Source organism: Scleropages formosus, unplaced genomic scaffold (genome assembly GCF_900964775.1).
Source record: "Scleropages formosus unplaced genomic scaffold, fSclFor1.1, whole genome shotgun sequence".
Classification (NCBI taxonomy): Eukaryota; Metazoa; Chordata; class Actinopteri; order Osteoglossiformes; family Osteoglossidae; genus Scleropages; species Scleropages formosus.
Window position 1 is genome coordinate 13,225 of NW_021641048.1, and position 18,416 is coordinate 31,640.

General features: G+C 43.7%; 1 protein-coding gene across 1 annotated transcript in view; it reads left to right on the top strand.

The window, feature by feature from the left end:
- Nucleotides 1-837: 837 nt before the first annotated feature.
- LOC114909793 (inactive dipeptidyl peptidase 10-like) overlaps nucleotides 838-18,416 on the top strand; it is a gene marked incomplete at its 5' end in the record, with an annotated part of 34,218 nt that continues 16,639 nt past the window's right edge. Inside the window, 5 exon segments of the mRNA XM_029249596.1 lie at nucleotides 838-888; nucleotides 891-931; nucleotides 2,414-2,488; nucleotides 16,346-16,398; nucleotides 16,698-16,779. Of these exon segments, the coding sequence (XP_029105429.1) occupies nucleotides 838-888; nucleotides 891-931; nucleotides 2,414-2,488; nucleotides 16,346-16,398; nucleotides 16,698-16,779 (302 nt within the window).

The following is an 18,416-nucleotide window of genomic DNA, read 5'->3' on the forward strand; positions in this document are numbered from 1 at the left end:
AGGCCAGGTTTTGTGTAGGAATTCATCTCCATCTTTAAATTATGTTTATTCATTATTTATTCATTAATAGTACGCTTACGTTTTTTTCATTTCGCACGTTCAGCTTTTCTCCAGAGCGATGGAAAATTGCTACTTTGTAGTACCGAGCTAACGCCTTTATCAAAGGCAGCGTGCTGTAAGTCTAGTTGATTCACTGGAGCCCATCCAATGAAAGGGGGAGTAACCCCCGGACAGTACACCACCACCACCATTCCATCACAGGTCACCACACATGCACATACACTCATCCATTCAAATGCTGTGGGCAAATTAGTGTCACCAACCCACCTGAACTGCTTGTCTTTGGACTGTGGGCAGAAACCAGAGCACCCTGATGAAAGCCACACAGACACGGGGAGAACACGCAAACTCCATACAGACTAAGCAGAGGTTGAACTCGTTCTTTCACACACTCAGTGACTCGCACAGTGATGCAGCGGCACCACTCGCTGTGCCACCTTGTAAATGAAGTTCTGATGCCCCAAATAATATTTTGCTTTTGTTATTGAATAATTTTTCAATGAACTATTTAAACACATGAGATAATGCTGAACTTGTGCGATTGTCTACAAATGCAAAGTGATTTTTCAGTTTGCTGAATTTTATGTCGATTGCCGACAAATGTATTTGAAGTCATTCAAAAGCAATTCTATACAGTGGAGAAAATGTCCTCATAAATGAATTGTGTTTTTGTGTGTGTGTGATTATAACTGTATAATATAATATTTAGCCATCAGAATGTGAAGAAAAATAATTGTATATAACCATGCTTTGCCATGTTTTCGTTTTGTTTTACAGAGTCAGAGGTGGTCTACAGAAACCATGACGGCCACGTCATCAAGTTCAATGTTGCACGAATGAGACGGACATTCTTTTGAAAAACAACACATTTGTAAGTACACATCACACTGCTGTGACCTTGGAAAAGCACGAGCAAATACACCCTAAATAAACCAGCTGGACACATGGTCTGTATTTGACCTGTTTCCATTTGTGAAGATAATCATGGCCTTTTCCATATGTCATGTTCTACAGTGGGAAGTTTTACTCAACATGTTAAACACACTTCAGTTCCTTCCAAGTGCCAAGAATCTGTTTAATTCAGTGAAAAACTGTTGCGACAGTCACAACGACAAAAGTATTAGGCCTACTGTGTTAGATCAAGAGTAACTTGGGCCAAGTTACATCTCTGAGACACAACGTTTCACATTTTTCGGATGTCATGGTGAAGTCCAGTAGGGCTGTACGAGGTCAAATAATATATTAGTTAGTGCTGAAGGTTCATACAAAATTATGTGGGAGCAGAGGTGGTCTTGTTTCAGTCATAACAAAGAGTTACACCTTTATGGTAGGCTCAGGAAAAGCTCTTGTTCAGAAATTTTCTTGCTGTATGAACCTGAAAATAAAGCAAAATAAATGGGTAAAAACCCTTCTCTTCTACATTTAAGGATACAAGACATTTTAGCAGTCAGACCACACAATAAATCTTAAATCACTTTCACTAAACCAGTATTATTGTGATTTAAATTGTATATTCTCTGTGCAGGCTAAAGAACATATACAAAGATGTATCTCAGTTATTTTTTAAATTTAGCATGTGACAGCTGGTAGTATAGTGGTTAGAGCTACTGCTTTTGGATCCAAAAGTCACAGGTTCAAGCCTTACCTCTGGCTGTAGTACCTTTGAGCAAGGTACTTACCCTAAATTGCTCCAGTAAAAATTACCCACCTGTTTAAATGGGTAAATAACTGTAACCTCCAGACTCTAACTTGCTTTGGAGAAAAGTGTCAGCTAAATGTGAAAATGTAGTATTCTGAGAAATTACAAATACATAGAGATACAGTATATTATTGGTTACAGTGTATTATTTGAAATGTTATGACTGAGTCATATTTGCAAGCCTTATAGATCTGGGGTTAAAGCTAACATTATCAAAAGCATTTACATTTATCTGATGCTTTTCTCAAAAGCGGCTGACAGTGTGAAGGTACTTACAAACATTTACCCATGTATATAGCGGGGTACTTTTACTGGAGTACGGCAGGGTGACTACCTTGCTTTAGGGGTACTACGGTAGCAGGTCAGATTTCCCACCCGTGACCTTCCGGTACAGTAATAACAGGTCTAACCTCCAGGCTATCAGCTGCCCCAGCTTCTAGCCATTTCCAGTAGGTTTAGTGTTACGTCACCAGCATGGATGTTTACGTTCAGTATTTGCAATATGTAGTATATACGTGTTTTGTTTTCCAGTATTCAGCACATCACTGATATCAGCAATTTTTCCTGTTAAGAGAATGATACAAGAATATTCCAGTGGATTTTGAAGTGATCGTAATACAAAGCAAATATTTCTTACTTATATTTTTCTTCCAGATTTCCTTCAAAGTTGCAAAATATTCCATTTCTCCAGATTTGAGATACGTACTGTTTGCTTATGACGTTAAACAGGTGAGTAACTGAATTTTCATCAGCAAATTGCTGTGACATTTTATTTTAGCATTGTTATTAACTTTATAAACTATGGCTCACATAATGGGATCTCATACACTGAAACATGATATAATAATTTAGAGACATTCTTGCCCATCATAGTCATTTTCCTTCTACATAACTCCTTTGAATGGTCCTGAAAAAGACACAACACATTTACATATACTGTATACTCTATTTATTCATTTAGCAGATGTTTTTTTTTTCCCAAAAACCAAAAGATAATGCAAACGACACACTTATTTATCGAACCCCACACAGGTGATCTCTGGCAACACAACTCTAGTCCCTAGGTTGTCAGTTGGGAGCAGTCATTCAACACAGAAAAGTGTATGTGGAATAAACACTCACGGGAGCATCTATGAAATTCACAGAGCACAACAATCACAGTCAAGGGTCCTAAACCAGGAGCTGAGATACAAACCTGGTTTCTTTTAAATCCTCATACAAATATTTCACCGTTAACTGAGTTATTTCAATCGCTGTGAGTTTTAGGCTTGCGTAGGGATGCCTTATAGTGCAGTGGTTAGAGCTACTGCCTTTGGACCCAAAGGTTGCAGGCTTGGTCTCCACCTCTGGCTATAATATCCTTCAGCAAAATACTTAACCTAAATTGCTCTCATAAATAACCCAGCTATACAAATGGGTAAGTAATTTCAGTTAGATTAATGTATAATTTGCTTTGGAGAAAAGTGTAATACAAATGTTGTAAGGAAGCAGGACAGACTCAAGGTGTATGTGAAACTGGTGCTTTTATTCATTTTACATACAAGTGGTGAGTGATTCTCTATGGCAGGGGCACGCTCTCTCTGCTCTACTTTACAGGGTGGTTCGCCCTCCTACTGCCAAGGAATGTTTAAATAAAGGACGATGAAGACATTGTCCCTCCTCCTTTTGTGTCACCATGTGCATGAATCCCACAGTCATATAATAGCTTTAGTAACATGAACATGTTTACAAAAGCACAAACAAAGCCTTCATCTTGTCATCAGATTAAAATCATCTAGAGTTTGTCATGCTGTGCAGAGCTTTTTTGTCATGAGCAAAATACTTAAATGTGAATTGAACATCTGTCTCAAAGATGAAAGGAAAAGCTTTACCAAAGGGCAAAGCAAAAGCAAGTTCACTGCAAAGCAGCCGTACCCAGGCTACAACTACTGTACTCATCGCCAGCCAGTGCTGATTCCGATGCTGGAATGTCCGAGATCTTCACAGATACGTCTATAATCAGATGTGAGTGAATGGAAGCCAATTAACTTTAGGTGACATGTTTTACTTCCAGCAGTCGGTTATTTTTTTGTATAAGAAATAGTGTTGTTTTGATCTCCTCACAGCAGGAATTTGCCTAACAAGGTGATTTCACAGAACGAATGAACCCCTTTAAGCAAGGAATGTGTGTAATTTCAAATGACTGGAAATGAAAATATCTTGTCTCCACAAACAACTCTCGATGCCAAATGCTGACTCATTCATTCCATAAACATATGCATTATTTATCAGCGTCTTATTGAGGCCAACAGTCAGAAACACTAGACAGAAACTGTAAGCACAAAGAATATGTGTGTGTGTGTGTGTGTGTGTGTGTGTGTGTGTGAGGCTACCTCCATAAGAAATCACATACTAGTTTATTTGGGCTGAATTTTTAATGCTTTTGAGCTCCAGATGCAAGTTACATTGGTAGCATCATCAGCTTCAACATCTGAAACATCACAATAATTTTCTGCCCACTCTGTAATGACTTCTGCAGCTTCTGCAGCAGAAAACCTTCAAAGTATTTTGAGAAAAATGGCAATAACAACACAAAATTGCTGACAGTGTGTCATTATATCAGTTCCATTTCCATTTATGAAAAACAGTGACATGATAAATGCAAACAGAGTGAGGGACAGATGCCTAAAATCACAAGCTCCAGTTACAAAGTGTTGAAAAAGTAAAAACTGCCATTATTAATTTTTCTTAATATTGATTGTTTATGTGAGAGGTAGGTTAAGCAGCATCAATTAGAGTTGTACTAAAGAAGACCAATCGCGTGCTTTTTCCTTGTTTCACTGTAGCTATTTTGGGTAAGTATCTTACTCAAGGGTATGTCAGCATAGGGGGTGTGGTGGTGCAGTGGGTTGGACCACAGTCCTACTCTCCAGTGGGTCTGGGGTTTGAGTCTTGCTTGGGGTGCCTTGCGACAGACTGGCATCCTGTCCTGGGTGTGTCCCCTGCCCTGTGTTACTGGGTAGGCTCCAGTTCACCGCAACCCTGTATGGGACAAGCGGTTCTGAAAATGTGTGTGTGTATGTATGTCTGTCAGCAGGACCAGGGATTTAAACCTGGGTCCTTTTGAGTGCAAGTTTAGCAGTTGTAACCAAAGTGCCACTAAAGTACGTGGTAATAAATGGGAAACATTTATGTTTTATGTAATTGACTTTGAACATGATGGGATTATGAGTTCCAAACACACGAGTGTATTTGTCTCAAAAATAGTCACCCCCTTGGAATTCAAATGCACTAAAATGCGTCAAGAGTTTACAGAGAATATTATGATAAACAAAAAGAAATCCATTTAGTCACAGTCCTGTGTGTGAAACGAGTCTGTTGAAGACAGAGGTCAGGAGAGAAGGGCAGTGTGTCTACAGGTAAACAAGTACACCGTAAGTAAAGGTGTAAATAAAAGGTGTAAATAAAAGGTGTAAATAACAGGTGTAAGTAAAGGCGTAAGTAAAAGGCGTAAATAAAAGGCGTAAGTAAAAGGTATAAGTACAAACTCAGACAACAGTGGGCTGTAAAAGGGCATCTAAGAGCTCATGAAAACTCAACAGAGAGTGGACCGAGTTGCAGGAAGAGCATGTGAACACCCAGCTGGCTTTTACTTATTTCACTTGCTCTGTTGCGCAGGAATTTATGGTGTCACAAAAACTGCTACTGGCATACTACTGATACCCTTGTTGCTCTCTTTTTGGGTTACAGTTATATTCAGTGTAATTAGTTATATTCAGCGATGGTGATTTAACTGTTCAGTCCAGGCCGACTTTCATTCACTTTATGGATCATTATTCTCCATGCTTTACGATCTTTCACTGCTTCTTTCAATTATTTCATGGGCATGTTCGTGTTGGCCTTGATTATGTCCAGCCAGCATGTTCTCTGACGTCTTCTTCTCATCCCACTGACTATGCCAAGCATTAATGTTGTTTCCAAGGAATCAGCTCGCATCATATGACCAGAGTGTGAGAGCCATTGCTTGGTGATTTTGCCCTTCAGCGATATCTTTGTTTTGACTCTCTCTAGAATCGTCTTGTTTGTAACCTTTGATCTCCATGGCATGCGCAGCATTCGCCTCCACCACCATAGTTCGAAAGTGTCGTTTTTCCTTCTGTCCACCTTCTTGAGTGTCCAGCTTTCACATGCGTACGTGGAGATCGGAGGAAAACTATTGCATTGATTACTCAAATCTTGTTGCGGTGCTAATGTCTTTGCTCTTCCAAATTTTTCCATTCCTTGCATCGCGTTGCAACCAAGCGCAATTCTTCTCTTGATTTCCGGTCCTGATTCGCCACTGCGGTTACTTTTGGATCAAGGAAAAGGAAATCTTTTACTGATTCATTTCTTCATTGTAGATTGTTATGTGAACTGTGCTGTTGCCTGCTGTTGTCATTACCTTTGTTTTCTAAGTTAAGGTACAGGCCCATGCGCTCGCTTTTTTATTTGACTATTTGGAACAGATATTCCAGGTCCTTTTCACTTTCCGCAAACAAAGTCATATCGTTGGCATATTGAAGGTTGTTGATGTTCCTCCCATCAGTTTTCACACCAACTGGTGATTTGTCCAGATTACATCGCCTCATGATTGTTTCAGTGTACAGATTGAACTGGGCTGGTGACAGGAGCATCCTTGTTGGACGCCTTTTTGCGATCTCAAACCGGTCTATATTGCCAATGCTGTCCTGACTATAGTTTCCTGATTTCTCATAGAGTGATCATATCGATTCTCCCAGATGCTCTGGGATGCCCATTTGCTTCAGCCAATTCCACAACTTGTCCACGATCCACGCAGTCGAATGTTTTACTGTAATTGAGTGAAGCACATACAGTGCTGTGAAAAAGTATTTGCCCCCTTCCTGATTTTTTTATTTTTTTTGCATATTTGTCACAGTTAAATGATTGAGATCATCAAACAAATTTAAAGTAAATACAAAATGGCAATTTTTAAATGATGATTTCATTTATTAAGGGAGAAAAAGCTGTCCAAACCTACCTGGCCCTATGTGGAAAAAGTAATTGCCCCTAAACCTAATAACTGGTTGTGCCACCCTTGGCGGCAACAGCTGCAATCAAGCGTTTGCGATAACTGGCAATGAGTCTTTCACATCGCTATGGAGGAATTTTGGCCCACTCTTCTTTGCAGAATTCTTTCAATTCAGCCACATTGGAGGGTTTTCGAGCATGAACGGCCTGTTTAAGGTCATGCCAACAGCATCTCAATCGGAATTTAAGTCCGGACTTTGACTAGGCCACTCCAAAACCTTAATTTTGTTTTTTTTTTCAGCCATTCAGAGGTGGACTTCCTGGTGTGTTTCAGATCATTGTCCTGCTGCATACTCAAGTACGCTTGAGCTCACGAACTGATGGCCGGACATCTCTTTCAGGATTGTCTGGTAGAGCGTAGAATTCATGGTTCCATCAATTATGACAAGTCGTCCAGGTCCTGAAGCTGCAAAGCAGCCCCAGACCATCACACTACCATCACCATGTTGACTGTTGGTATAATGTTCTTTTTATGAAAGGCTGTGTTAGTTTTACGCCAGATGTAACAGGATGCACAACCTTCCAAAAAGTTAAACTTTGACTCATCAGTCCACAGAATATTTGCCCCAAAAGTCTTGGGGATATCAAGATGTTGTTTTGGCAAATGTGAGACGAGCCTCTGGTGTTCTTTTGGTCAGCAATGGCTTTCGCCTTGGAACTCTCCCATGGATGCCATTTTTGCCCCAGTCCTCTTTCTTATTGTTGAATCATGAACACTGACCTTAACTGAGGCAGTGAGGCCTGCAGTTCTTTAGATGTTGTTCTGGGTTCTTTTATGAGCTCCTGGATGAGTCATCGTTGCACTCTTGGAGTAATTTTGGTAGGCCGGCCACTCCTGGAAGGTTCACCACTGTTCCAAGTTTTCTCTCCATTGTGGATAATGGCTCTCACCATGGTTCGCTGGAGTCCCAAAGCACTTAGAAATGGCTTTGTAACCCTTTCCAGACTGATACATATCAATTACTTTGTTTCTCATCTGTTCTTGAATTTCTTTAGATCGCGGCATGATGTGTTCTTTTGAGATCTTTTAGCGTGCTTCACTTTGTCAGACAGGTTCTGTTTAAGTGATTTCTTGATTCAACAGGTCTGGCAGTCATGAGGACTGGGTGTGGCAAGTGAAATTTAACTCAGCTTTCCAAAAAATGTGGTTAATCACAGTTCATTCATGTTTTAACAAGGGGGGGGGGGGCAATTACTTTTTCACACAGGGCCAGGTAGGTTTGGACAGCTTTTTTCCCTTAATAAATGAAATCATCATTTAAAAACTGCATTTTGTATTTACTTGGGTTATCTTGTGTAATATTAAACTTTGTTGATGATCTCATCATTTAACTGTAACAAATATGCTAAAAATTAAAAATCGGGGAGGGGCAAATACTTTTTCACAGCCACTGTACATACATCCTTTTAGTATTTGCGCGTCTTCTCCATGATCCACCGCAGGTTCGCAATTTGATCTCTGGCTCCGCGTCCTCTGCGAAATCCTGCTTGGATGTCAGGGAGCTCCGTCTCAACAATTGATGCCATTCGTTTTTTAAATGATTTTCAAGCAGGATTTTGATTGCATGCAATATGAGAGCAATGGTTCCATAACTGCAGCATTCCTTGCATATCGCCTTTTTTTGGAAGTGGGATAAAGACCGATTTTGTCCAATCTCTGGGCCACAATTTGGTCTTCCAGATCTGCCGGCAGAGCTCTTTAACGTTGGGATCGGTATTGACTTGAGTAATTTCGGCCGGAATGCAATCAATGCCCGGGGCTTTCTTGTTTGGTAGTTGTTCCAAAGCCCAGGCTACCTTCTCCTCCAGAATATCTGGTTTCTTCCTTGATGGGTCTTTGTGACCAGCTGATTGACTTGGATGGTTGCCCATGTACAATTCAGCTGTTTACTCTTGCCACCTATGTATCATTTGGTTTCCATGCTGTAGAACTTTGCCATTTTTGTCTTTGATGGTCACTGCTTTGCGGGCATGAATGGTGCCTGTGCCTGCTTCCATGGGTGAAGAGCTCGCGGGTGTGACCTTGTTTGCTCACATCTTCCAATTTTGCGCACTGCTCATTCCAGTAACGCTCCTTATCTTGCCTTGCTTCTCTTTGAAATTCCGCATTTAGCACTTTGTAATCGGTGCCTTGGGAGTGACTTTGGTTCCTCGTCTCATGTTGGCGATTTCAATCGTTGCATCTGAAAGCCATTGTGGTCTTTTTGCTGATTTTTTATGAGGGATGAATTGTTCCGCTGTGTCCGTTATGATCGATTTCATTTCATCCCATAATTCCTCTGGAGCTTTTCCGGCTGTATTGATTGATTCAAATCTATTTTGTACCTCAACTGCATATTGTGTTGGGATGTTACTGCTATCGAAACGTCTCATTGCAGGTGGTCTTTTGATGATGTTGAACCGGAGTTGACTTCTGCAACAAGTAGCTGATGGCGGAGCCACAGTTGGCACCAGGGAGTGCTTTGACTGCTTGTACTGAGCTCCTCCCAACGTTGTTGGCAGAGGAAGTAGTCGATCTGATTTCGATGCCGTCCGTTTGGACTCACTGTGACTCCCGGCTTGTCTCAGAAGGCCCGCCAGACCCATGAAATGAACTACGGGCCTTGGTCTGACACAATGTTCTCTGGCAGGCCGTACAATTGGAAAATGTGCTGGAATAACGTCTCGGCTCTTTGCAGCGTGGACGGCAGCTTGGGTAGGGGGATCAGATGACAGCCTTTTGAAAAGCGGTCTATCAGGGTGAGTATCACTGTCTTATCATCCAATAGCAGAAGTCCACTGCCACATGCAACCAAGGATGGGTAGGGATCAGCAGTGGCTCCAAGAGGCCTGCGGGCTTTTGTGTCAAGGTCCTTGCCTGGGCACAGGTCGGATAGGCATCCTCATATTCCCGTACATCCTCTCTCATGGATGGTCACCAGAAGTGCCCCTGCAGCTGGGAGAGGGTCCGGTGGATGCCCGGGTGTCCGGCCGATGGGCAGTCATGTTCCCACTGCAACAACAACAGTTGCAGTCTCGTGGGCACATAGTCGCTTCCTTCAGGACAGTCGAACGGCCCTGCCTTGGTCTTCTGGGCGTCCGCAATTCCTGGAAGAGTTCTATGTGACTGGAGCGACCACCAAGTTCTCGAGCAGGATCATCTCCGGGTGGTCGGGCGCAGGGTCTGGATCATGCACTCAGGACAAGGAGTCTGACCTTGGTGTTCTTGGAGCTGGGCCTGTAAGACACCGTGAACCTGAACCGAGGTGAAAACAATGCCCACCGGACCTGCTGGGTATTGAGATGACAGGCCTTTTGAAGGTACTCAAGGTTCCGGTGGTCGGTTAAAACCAAAAAGGGGTGGACTGCCTTTTGAGCCAATGGCGCCACTCTGCCAGCGCTAGCGTTATGGCCAGCAGTTTCCGGTTGCTGATATCATAATTCCTTTCAGCTAGAGTCAACTCACAGAGAAGTAGGCACATGGATAGAGTTTCGGGTGGTCTCTCTGTCTTGGGACAGGACGGGCCCTACCCCCACCAAGAGGCATCCCACCTCACCACGAACAGCAGGGAAGGGTTAGGGTGCCTCGTACAGGTGCTGACGTGAAGCGGGTCCGGAGGTTCTGGAAGGCGCAGTCCGCGGAGTTTAGTCCAGGCAGCCAGGGTCCCTACTGGCGGTGAGGGCCACGAGCGGGGTGGTGACAGTGTTGAACCCCCCGAGAAACCTGCAGTAGAAATTCGCAAACCCAAAAAACTGCTGAAGGGCTTTCACAACAGTCGGCTTACACCATTTCAATATAGCCCTTACCTTCTCAGGATCATAGCCACTCCGCCTTTGCTGAGGATGTACCGCATGAACGACACCCGAGACTGGTGGAACAGACATTTTTCACCTTTTATGTACAGGCCGGTTCTGAAGGAGCCGAGTCAGCACGGCCCTGACCTGCCGAAATGTGCTGTTGTCTGGACCGGGAGAAGATGGGATGTCGTCCGGGTACATCAATACACATCTGTTGGCCAGGTCCCCGAGTAAATAGTTCACAAAAGCCTCGAGACTGAGGGCCCATTGGAGAGACCGAAAGGCATGACCAAGTACTCGTAGTTACCCTGGGTAGTAACTGAACGCGGCCTTCTTAACTCACCCCCTCGCAAATGCAGATCAGGTTGTATGCGCTTCTGCAGGTCGCAGTTTGGTAAATATAGTGGCCCCGTGTGTCCTCTTGAAAGCAGCAGTGATTAAGGGTAAGGGGTGCGGGGATCATACTGTGATGGCCTTGAGGCCGCGGTAGTCAATGCAAGGACGTAACCCCCGTCCTTTTTGGCTATGAAAAAGAACCCAGCTATCGCAGGCAACATGGAGGGCTGACTGATTCCCGCTCTGAGAGCTTTGGCGATGTAGTCCCGCATTGCCCTTGTTCGGGAAGGGACAAGGAATATGTGGCCACGGGGAGGAGTGGTGCCGGGTAGGAGCTCTATAGCACAGTCCCAAGGTTGGTGTGGAGGTAGTTTGGCTGCTCAAGCCTTCCTGAAGGCCTCCCAGAGATCTGCATACTCATGGGGGGATCTCCTGCTGGGAAGCCCCCTCTACCCCTTCTATGGACGTGGCCCAGCAGGGAAGGCACAAGCAAGTTTGCATGGACTAGGCCCTTCAGAACACTAACTCCCCTATACTCCAAAGGAACACTGGATCATGTCTCACCAGCTAAGGAAAACAGAGTATGATGGGGGTGTCTGGGGCCTAAATGAGAAAAAAACACTGCGTCCTCGATGTGGTAGGTGCCCACTGTCATGTGGAGACCTCGGGTACAGGTTTCCACAACCCCGGAGCCTAGAGATTACCCGTCTAGAGTGCTGACACATAACGTTACATCACAGTTCATTCTGGGGATGTTGTTCGCCTGCTTGAACCCAGCATCCATGAAGCACCCTGTTGCTCCTGAGTCAATAAGGTCATGGGTGCTTAACTGATTCCCCAGGCAGTGATAGTTACAGGAACCGTGACCTGCCCTGAACACCTCAACCCCTTGATCTAAGAGTCCTGAGAGGTTCCTACAGGGGGTCACATCGTGCAGGTGGCACAGAAGTTCTGCTGGCGCCACAGTAAAGGCACAACCGGGTCTTGCAGATGGTGGCATCTCTCTTCGGGGTCCAGCTTCCTGAGCTTGGAGGCCCCTTCCCATCATCCAGGGTGCGTTCCCTGGCAAGGGTTGTCTACAGCAATGGCCGTCTCTATAAAACGGTCGAGGGTCCAGTCCTCGCTGCAGTAAGCGAGCTCAGTCTGCAGATGCAGTTGAAGGCTGTTCCAGAAACAGGCAAGGAGGGACGCCTCATCCCAGTCTCTCTGTTCAGCCTGGGTTCGGAATTCCAGCATTTAGTTAGTCATTGGACGGTTGCCCTGCCAGATCCGTAGGAGCCAATCGCTGGCATTTGGTGCAGAGAGCAGGTGATTGAAGACGGCCTCAGACCATTTCCGGAACTCCTGGTAGGTGGTCTGGGGACGGGCAGGCCAATCCACTGGAGCCCACCGCCGCAGCGGGCCAGTTAGTAACGACACCAGGAATGCAATTTTGGTCTCATCGGTGTGGTACACCTGGGGGGAGCTTGAAAACACGAGCTCACATTGCATGAGAAACGCTTGACAATCCTCAGGCATTCCATCTTACCTTTCGGGGTCTGCAATGCAGTGGCCTGGGACAGGTGCACTCGGAGTGACCATGGGCGGGGTGCCATGGAGAGTGGTCTCTGCAGTGTCGTCCGGGGCTTGGATCACGCCTTCAGTCTGAAGTGCCCCCTCAATCTGTTCCAGCTTCTGCTCATGCGCCCTAAGTGCAGCGTCTTGAACCGCAACGGCATCATGCAGGCAAGCGGTCTCCGCTGAGTCTGTTTTTAAGGCGGAACCTTCTGTCATGGCTGCCGGACAGAACTGAGCGACAGACTCAAGTGTGCACTCATCATCAGTGGTAAGCAGATCAGGCGAGAGGGAAAAGCAAACGGAAATCCAGGGACAGGCACAGGTCGAACGCACAGCAAATGTCACCAGGGCAAACAGCAGGATCATGGTTGAGAGAAACGTGAAGCACAGGTCAAAAGCCAGGAAACCAGAAAGGATCATCAAGAGCCGCTGGGGAATCGCTGCCATTTGCTCGTGGGAGGTTCCATGCTCACTGGAGTCCGGTACACCTTCCTATACAATGCCCCTGTGATCAGCTCCAGGATGAGGGTGTGACAGGGACTTTCATTTCAGTGTTTTTTTTTTAAAAAAATCTTCAGCTTTGTTGAAACTTTTTTAGGGTTCATTCACCTTCACACCACAGTGCTTTTGTGATCTGTGCTAAACACACTTGTTCACCTCAAAAGTGTTTCATTTTGAAACATGTTTGAGCTGCTGAATGATACTGATCCGGCAGGTGCAGGGCTCCTTTGGTGGTGAAGCACCCCCACACTCTGGCCCTGACTCAAGCTGAATAATGACTCAGTGAGAGAGCACAAGGGTCACTGAAGCAGTGCTCTGACAGCGGGTGTAGCGTATGTTTGCACAGTATGGATAGCAGGTCTAATTTGCAGGTTTTTTGTTTTTTTTTGGCCTGGTTTGTGTTTTTCCCCTGAGAATGGACCCTGTACGTGTTTTGGTTTAATTTTGCGAAAGAAAACCCCTTGTTGAGTTGACCTGCTGCCCTGTGCCTTAATCCTGCCCCTATGGTGCCTCCTCCGGACGAGCAGCCAAATCCGTCCTTTACAGTGAAATTTCCAACGTAAATATGATACTGGCTTTCTTCTTTGTTCATTGCTACTGACCCTTGATTGATATGTTAACTGTATGTGATTCGAACATGTATGTGGTTCGCTGTTTGTGCACTGTGCTGAGTCAGTTCAATTGATTACAGTATCACTGCCTCAAATGTGATGTTTTTCTTTCTGTAATTTTGTCTGCAAGATAGAAATTAGATGATGAATGAGAATGACGCCAATGTTCATTATCCACTTTCACATAAACACTACTCTGAGTGCATTGATGCTCCATCCTCCATCCGTCATCCCTTGAGGGACCAAATTCTTCTGTTTGGATTTTGCCAAGACTGCAGGTTCATACTCATGCCGTACAGCAGTGCCCCATTTTGAACAGTCATTCTCTATTTCTTTCAAAGAATCTGACAAGAGGGTCTTCCCACATTAGAGGTGCCATTTCTGGTCTTTTTGATATTCCTCAGATACCAGTTCGTCACCCTGATTTTCCACTTCTTGATTTCATTCTTGCGATGTCCATCTCTTACACTGTCATTTCATGTTTCCAGAAAATCTCAGATTCCTGCTTTTTACCTTGTTTCTGGATGTATTATGTGGTCCATTTGTTTATGTTACTAATTTATATATTGTTTTTACACACACACACACACACACACACACACCGTCCGAACCGCTTGTCCCATACGGGGTCGCAAGGAGCCGGAGCCTAACCTGGCAACACAGGGCGTAAGGCTGGAGGGGAAAGGGACACACCTAGGACAGGACGCCAGTCTGTCGCAAGGCACCCCAAGCGGGACTCAAACCCCAGACCCACTGGAGAGCAGGACCCAGTCCAACCCACTGCACCACCGCACCCCCCTCATATTGTTTTTTGGGTAGAGATAAGATTTTTGCTTTGGTTCACTTAATTTTCCATGTTTTAAAGCCACAAGTTAAAGTATGAAGGATGTAGCTATCGATAGGCTCATGTTTTCATGTTTACTATTGAGCTTTTAATTTGACTGGAGGCCTTTCAAGCACCTGTTCATGGTTCCCACTGAGCATTCAGTGCTTTTGCAGTGGCTGATGCAATGTCCGATGTCATATAGATATGCTTTGTATGACAGCTGAACTGCTCTTTCAGAATGTATTCTGAAATTGAATTGTTTGAATGACAGGAAGGCATTGTCACTGACTTGTCCTCAAGGTTCTGGAAGGCTCTCTGGGAGAAATTGGGAGTATCAGTCAATGAGACATGTGGTTATCACCCTCAGGCAAATGGCCAGTTTGTAACAGTGAAAGAGATAGGGCACTATGTGCAGAGTTATTGTGGCCAACACCAGTACACTTTTTTGCCTTGGACAAAACCTTTTGCACTCTTCCACAGACATGACTCCTTCGGATATCAGCCACTCTTATTTCCATAGAACCTGAACCCCATTGATGTCTTGTCTATGGATGAATGATACCAAGAGAGGAAGGAGGTTTGGGAGTCAGCAGATGTCTACCTTCAATAGGCAGTGAGATTGCACAAATAACAAACAAACTGGAAGCAGAATACCGTGACTTATCAGCTGGGGCAAAGAGGTTTGTTATCCACACAAGATATTGAACTGAAGCTGCCCTTGAGAAAACTCTGGCCACACTGCATAGGCCCTTCTGAAGAGAGTCTCTCCAGTGTCTTACCATTTTAACCTCCACACTACAGAATCTGACTCACCTTTCAGATATCCTTACCGAAGCCTTGTGCCACCTCTGTTCTGCAGGAGATTCTTGCACCATCTCCTCCTGCACCTATGGAGGTTGATGCTTCTGTATACTGTCTGGGCTCTCCTGGACTCCAGCAGTACTCGTGGGGCAACAAAATGCTGTTGGAGGAGCCGGTGACTAAGGTGCACAGTAATGAGACAAAGAACAGGAATTCAGGGTGTGAATTAGATGACTCTGGGAGAGTCCTCAGAGATAATGGAGGTTACAATGTTCTATACTGTGGGCAGGCACGCAATTGGACCCTTGTTCTTAACATCCTTCGTGCTCAGATTTTTTGGGGTAAGATACACCTGGCAGGAATAAACCAGTCTTCTGCTTCAGCCACTGATTATATCGTTAAATTACTATTAATAACGTCCATGTTGAGTAACTAATATAGTTGAGTATATACTTACTCGAACAATGAACCTCATTACAGCAAGTGATAGGTAAAAAACAAGGTTTACTTGAGACTTACATGTCTGCAGCTGTGTCTCTTTCTCTTAGTGTAATGCAAAAATGGTACTTTTGCTGAGATGTATGTAACTTTGGACAAAAGCGTCTGCTAAAGGAATAAATGTCAACGTAAACTATAGATGAGCTGCTTTGACATGCTTTCACTAAAACTGTGCTCATGTCTGGTGTTTTCCAGTTGGGTGCCAGTTGGGTTTTTCAGTGCCCTTTTGAGATGTGTTTCAGAGATAGAAGGGAATTGGTTCTGAGCTATTGGTGAGCAGACTCAGAAATGTCCTTCAGTTAACCTGCCTTGTCATTACATTCGCCAGCAATTGATAAAATGTCACTAAAGAAAATCTTGAGTTGTTGAGGATAGACCTCAAATACGAAACAGGGATTCCGTCGTTCCTTAGATGCTGACTCAGCTGTCAGTTCTGTGGTTCAGTGGATACTGTCTTTTCAGATGTTGTTTTATGAAAAATGCTATATATTTTCAAAAGCTGTTGTGGTTGTTTTCTATGGGACCCCTGTTATATGATAGTTGAAAATATTTGTAAGCATAAGATAGCCCTTGTTTGACAAGTAATCTTGTGTGTTTTTCTTCATGTTTTAGGTGTACCGGTATTCTGTTACAGCATCTTATATAATTTACAACATTCATACCAGGTACATGAAATCTGTGCATGTTTGTACATATATATATGTATGAGTATTTATATATTATAAAATGTATATTTATATTCATATGGATTTTATTGCAAACTGAAGTGGTTTACTGTATTTTTTAAGTTTTACACTGTGTGTTAGACAACTCAGTTATATATCTTTGTTAATATTTGTTCATAACTAAACAATAAATAAATACGTACATATAGTATATAAAACTTAATATAATGAATGGTATTGCTGGTATGTGTTACTGTCCTCCCTTACAGTAGATGCCGATATGTGTTTTTTGTTTGAAGGGAGGTGTGGGAGCTGAACCCCCCAGAAGTGCCAAACTCAGTACTTCAACATGCTGCTTGGGGTGTACAAGGACAGCAGTTGGTAAGTTCTTCCAAGTTTCACCAAAGGCTTAGACTTTTCAGAAGTACTCTATGCATTTTATCATGTCTTCAGGACAAAAGCACAGACTGGAGTCTCTATAGTTTCTAACTTGTTTCACAAAATCCATAGATTGCAAAATCTATTATTCGTACAGGGCATTCATCTCAGTATAGCTGCTTTTTCATGACTGTACTGACAAAATAGAAATATTATCCATCTAATCCTTCATCCTTCTGTGATGTCCGGACATGAAATCGACATAAATGTTTTACGTCCATGTTTTACATGTTTATGGCCAGACAGGGACATGAAGTACTGTACAATGATCTCCATAACAAAGTACATACAATTGCACAGTGCGAATTAGGGAATGAAATGTACGTGCAACATGATAAACACAGAGCAGAGAGACACACAGAGTGTTCTGACAGTAAGTGAAATGGGTTTATGTGCACGAGACTAATATAGCGAGACGAGCAGTGGACAGATTTGGAGTGTGGGTTCTGCACAGAATCAGGAAGGATGGGCACAGATGGGACTGGGGTGCAGGACTGGAACAGAAACACAGTGGAACAGAACTTGGGAAATGGATCAGTTAACACATATTGCTGGGGAAGTCACAGGGAAATAGTAAAGTGCTGACCAACACGTAAACATGTTGTAAAGCATCTACTAAAACAAAATTGCCCAGCAGTATAAATGGGTAAGTAAGAAAAAGGGAGTCTGACACGCGTGAGTTTTTGGACCTTTCTTAAATGTAAAGAGAGTTTCAGCAGTTTTGAGTGAGAGGGGGAGGTCATTACCTCACATGGGAGGCAAAACGGAGAACTGAAAGATGTTGAAAAGAAATGAAATGGCCAAATCCAGATGCTGGTAGAAGCACATCCAAGTACACACTCACGTAGTTGTAGTTGCTGCTGAAGGTGATCCTACAAAGTGCCGAGTAAAGGGTCCAAAGGGGAGAGTTTAGTTTTTTATTTTTAAAAATGTGCAAAAATTTCCGAAACCACACACACATTGTCATTATGGAGTCTAATGTGTCCCTGATGGCAAAAAAGCATCAATTCGAGCAGTTTTGCAGTAAGTCAGCACTGTGGCACAGTGAGTAGCACTGCTGTTGTACAGCGCCTGGGTAGTGCAAGAGATCATGGGTTTGATTCCCTGCTTAGTCTGTGTGGAGTTTGCATGTTCTCCCTGTGTCTGCGTGGATTTCCTTTGGATGCTCCCCTTTCTTCCCACAGTCCAAAGACATGCTGTTCAGGTTCTTGCATAGCATATGAGTGACACAGAGGGAGTGTGTTTCACTCATGTATGGATGAGTGACCCATTGTAAGTAGTGTATCTAAAAGTGCACTCTGAAAATGAACAATAAAGGTATTCAAAGTGTCAGCTAAATGGATAAATGAGAATGAATGAATGTTGAGATTCATGTTGCTTTGGAGAAAAGTGTCTGCTAAATGAATAAATGTAAATGTGTGTGTGAGTGACACAGAGAAAGTGTGTTTCACTGATGTATGAATCAGTGACACAGTGTAAGTAGTGTATAGTCTAGCAGTGTAAATCACCTGGATGAATAAGGTGTGTGGGCTAGTAACACTTTGTAGTATCCATTGTAAGTTGCTTTGGAGAAAAGTGTC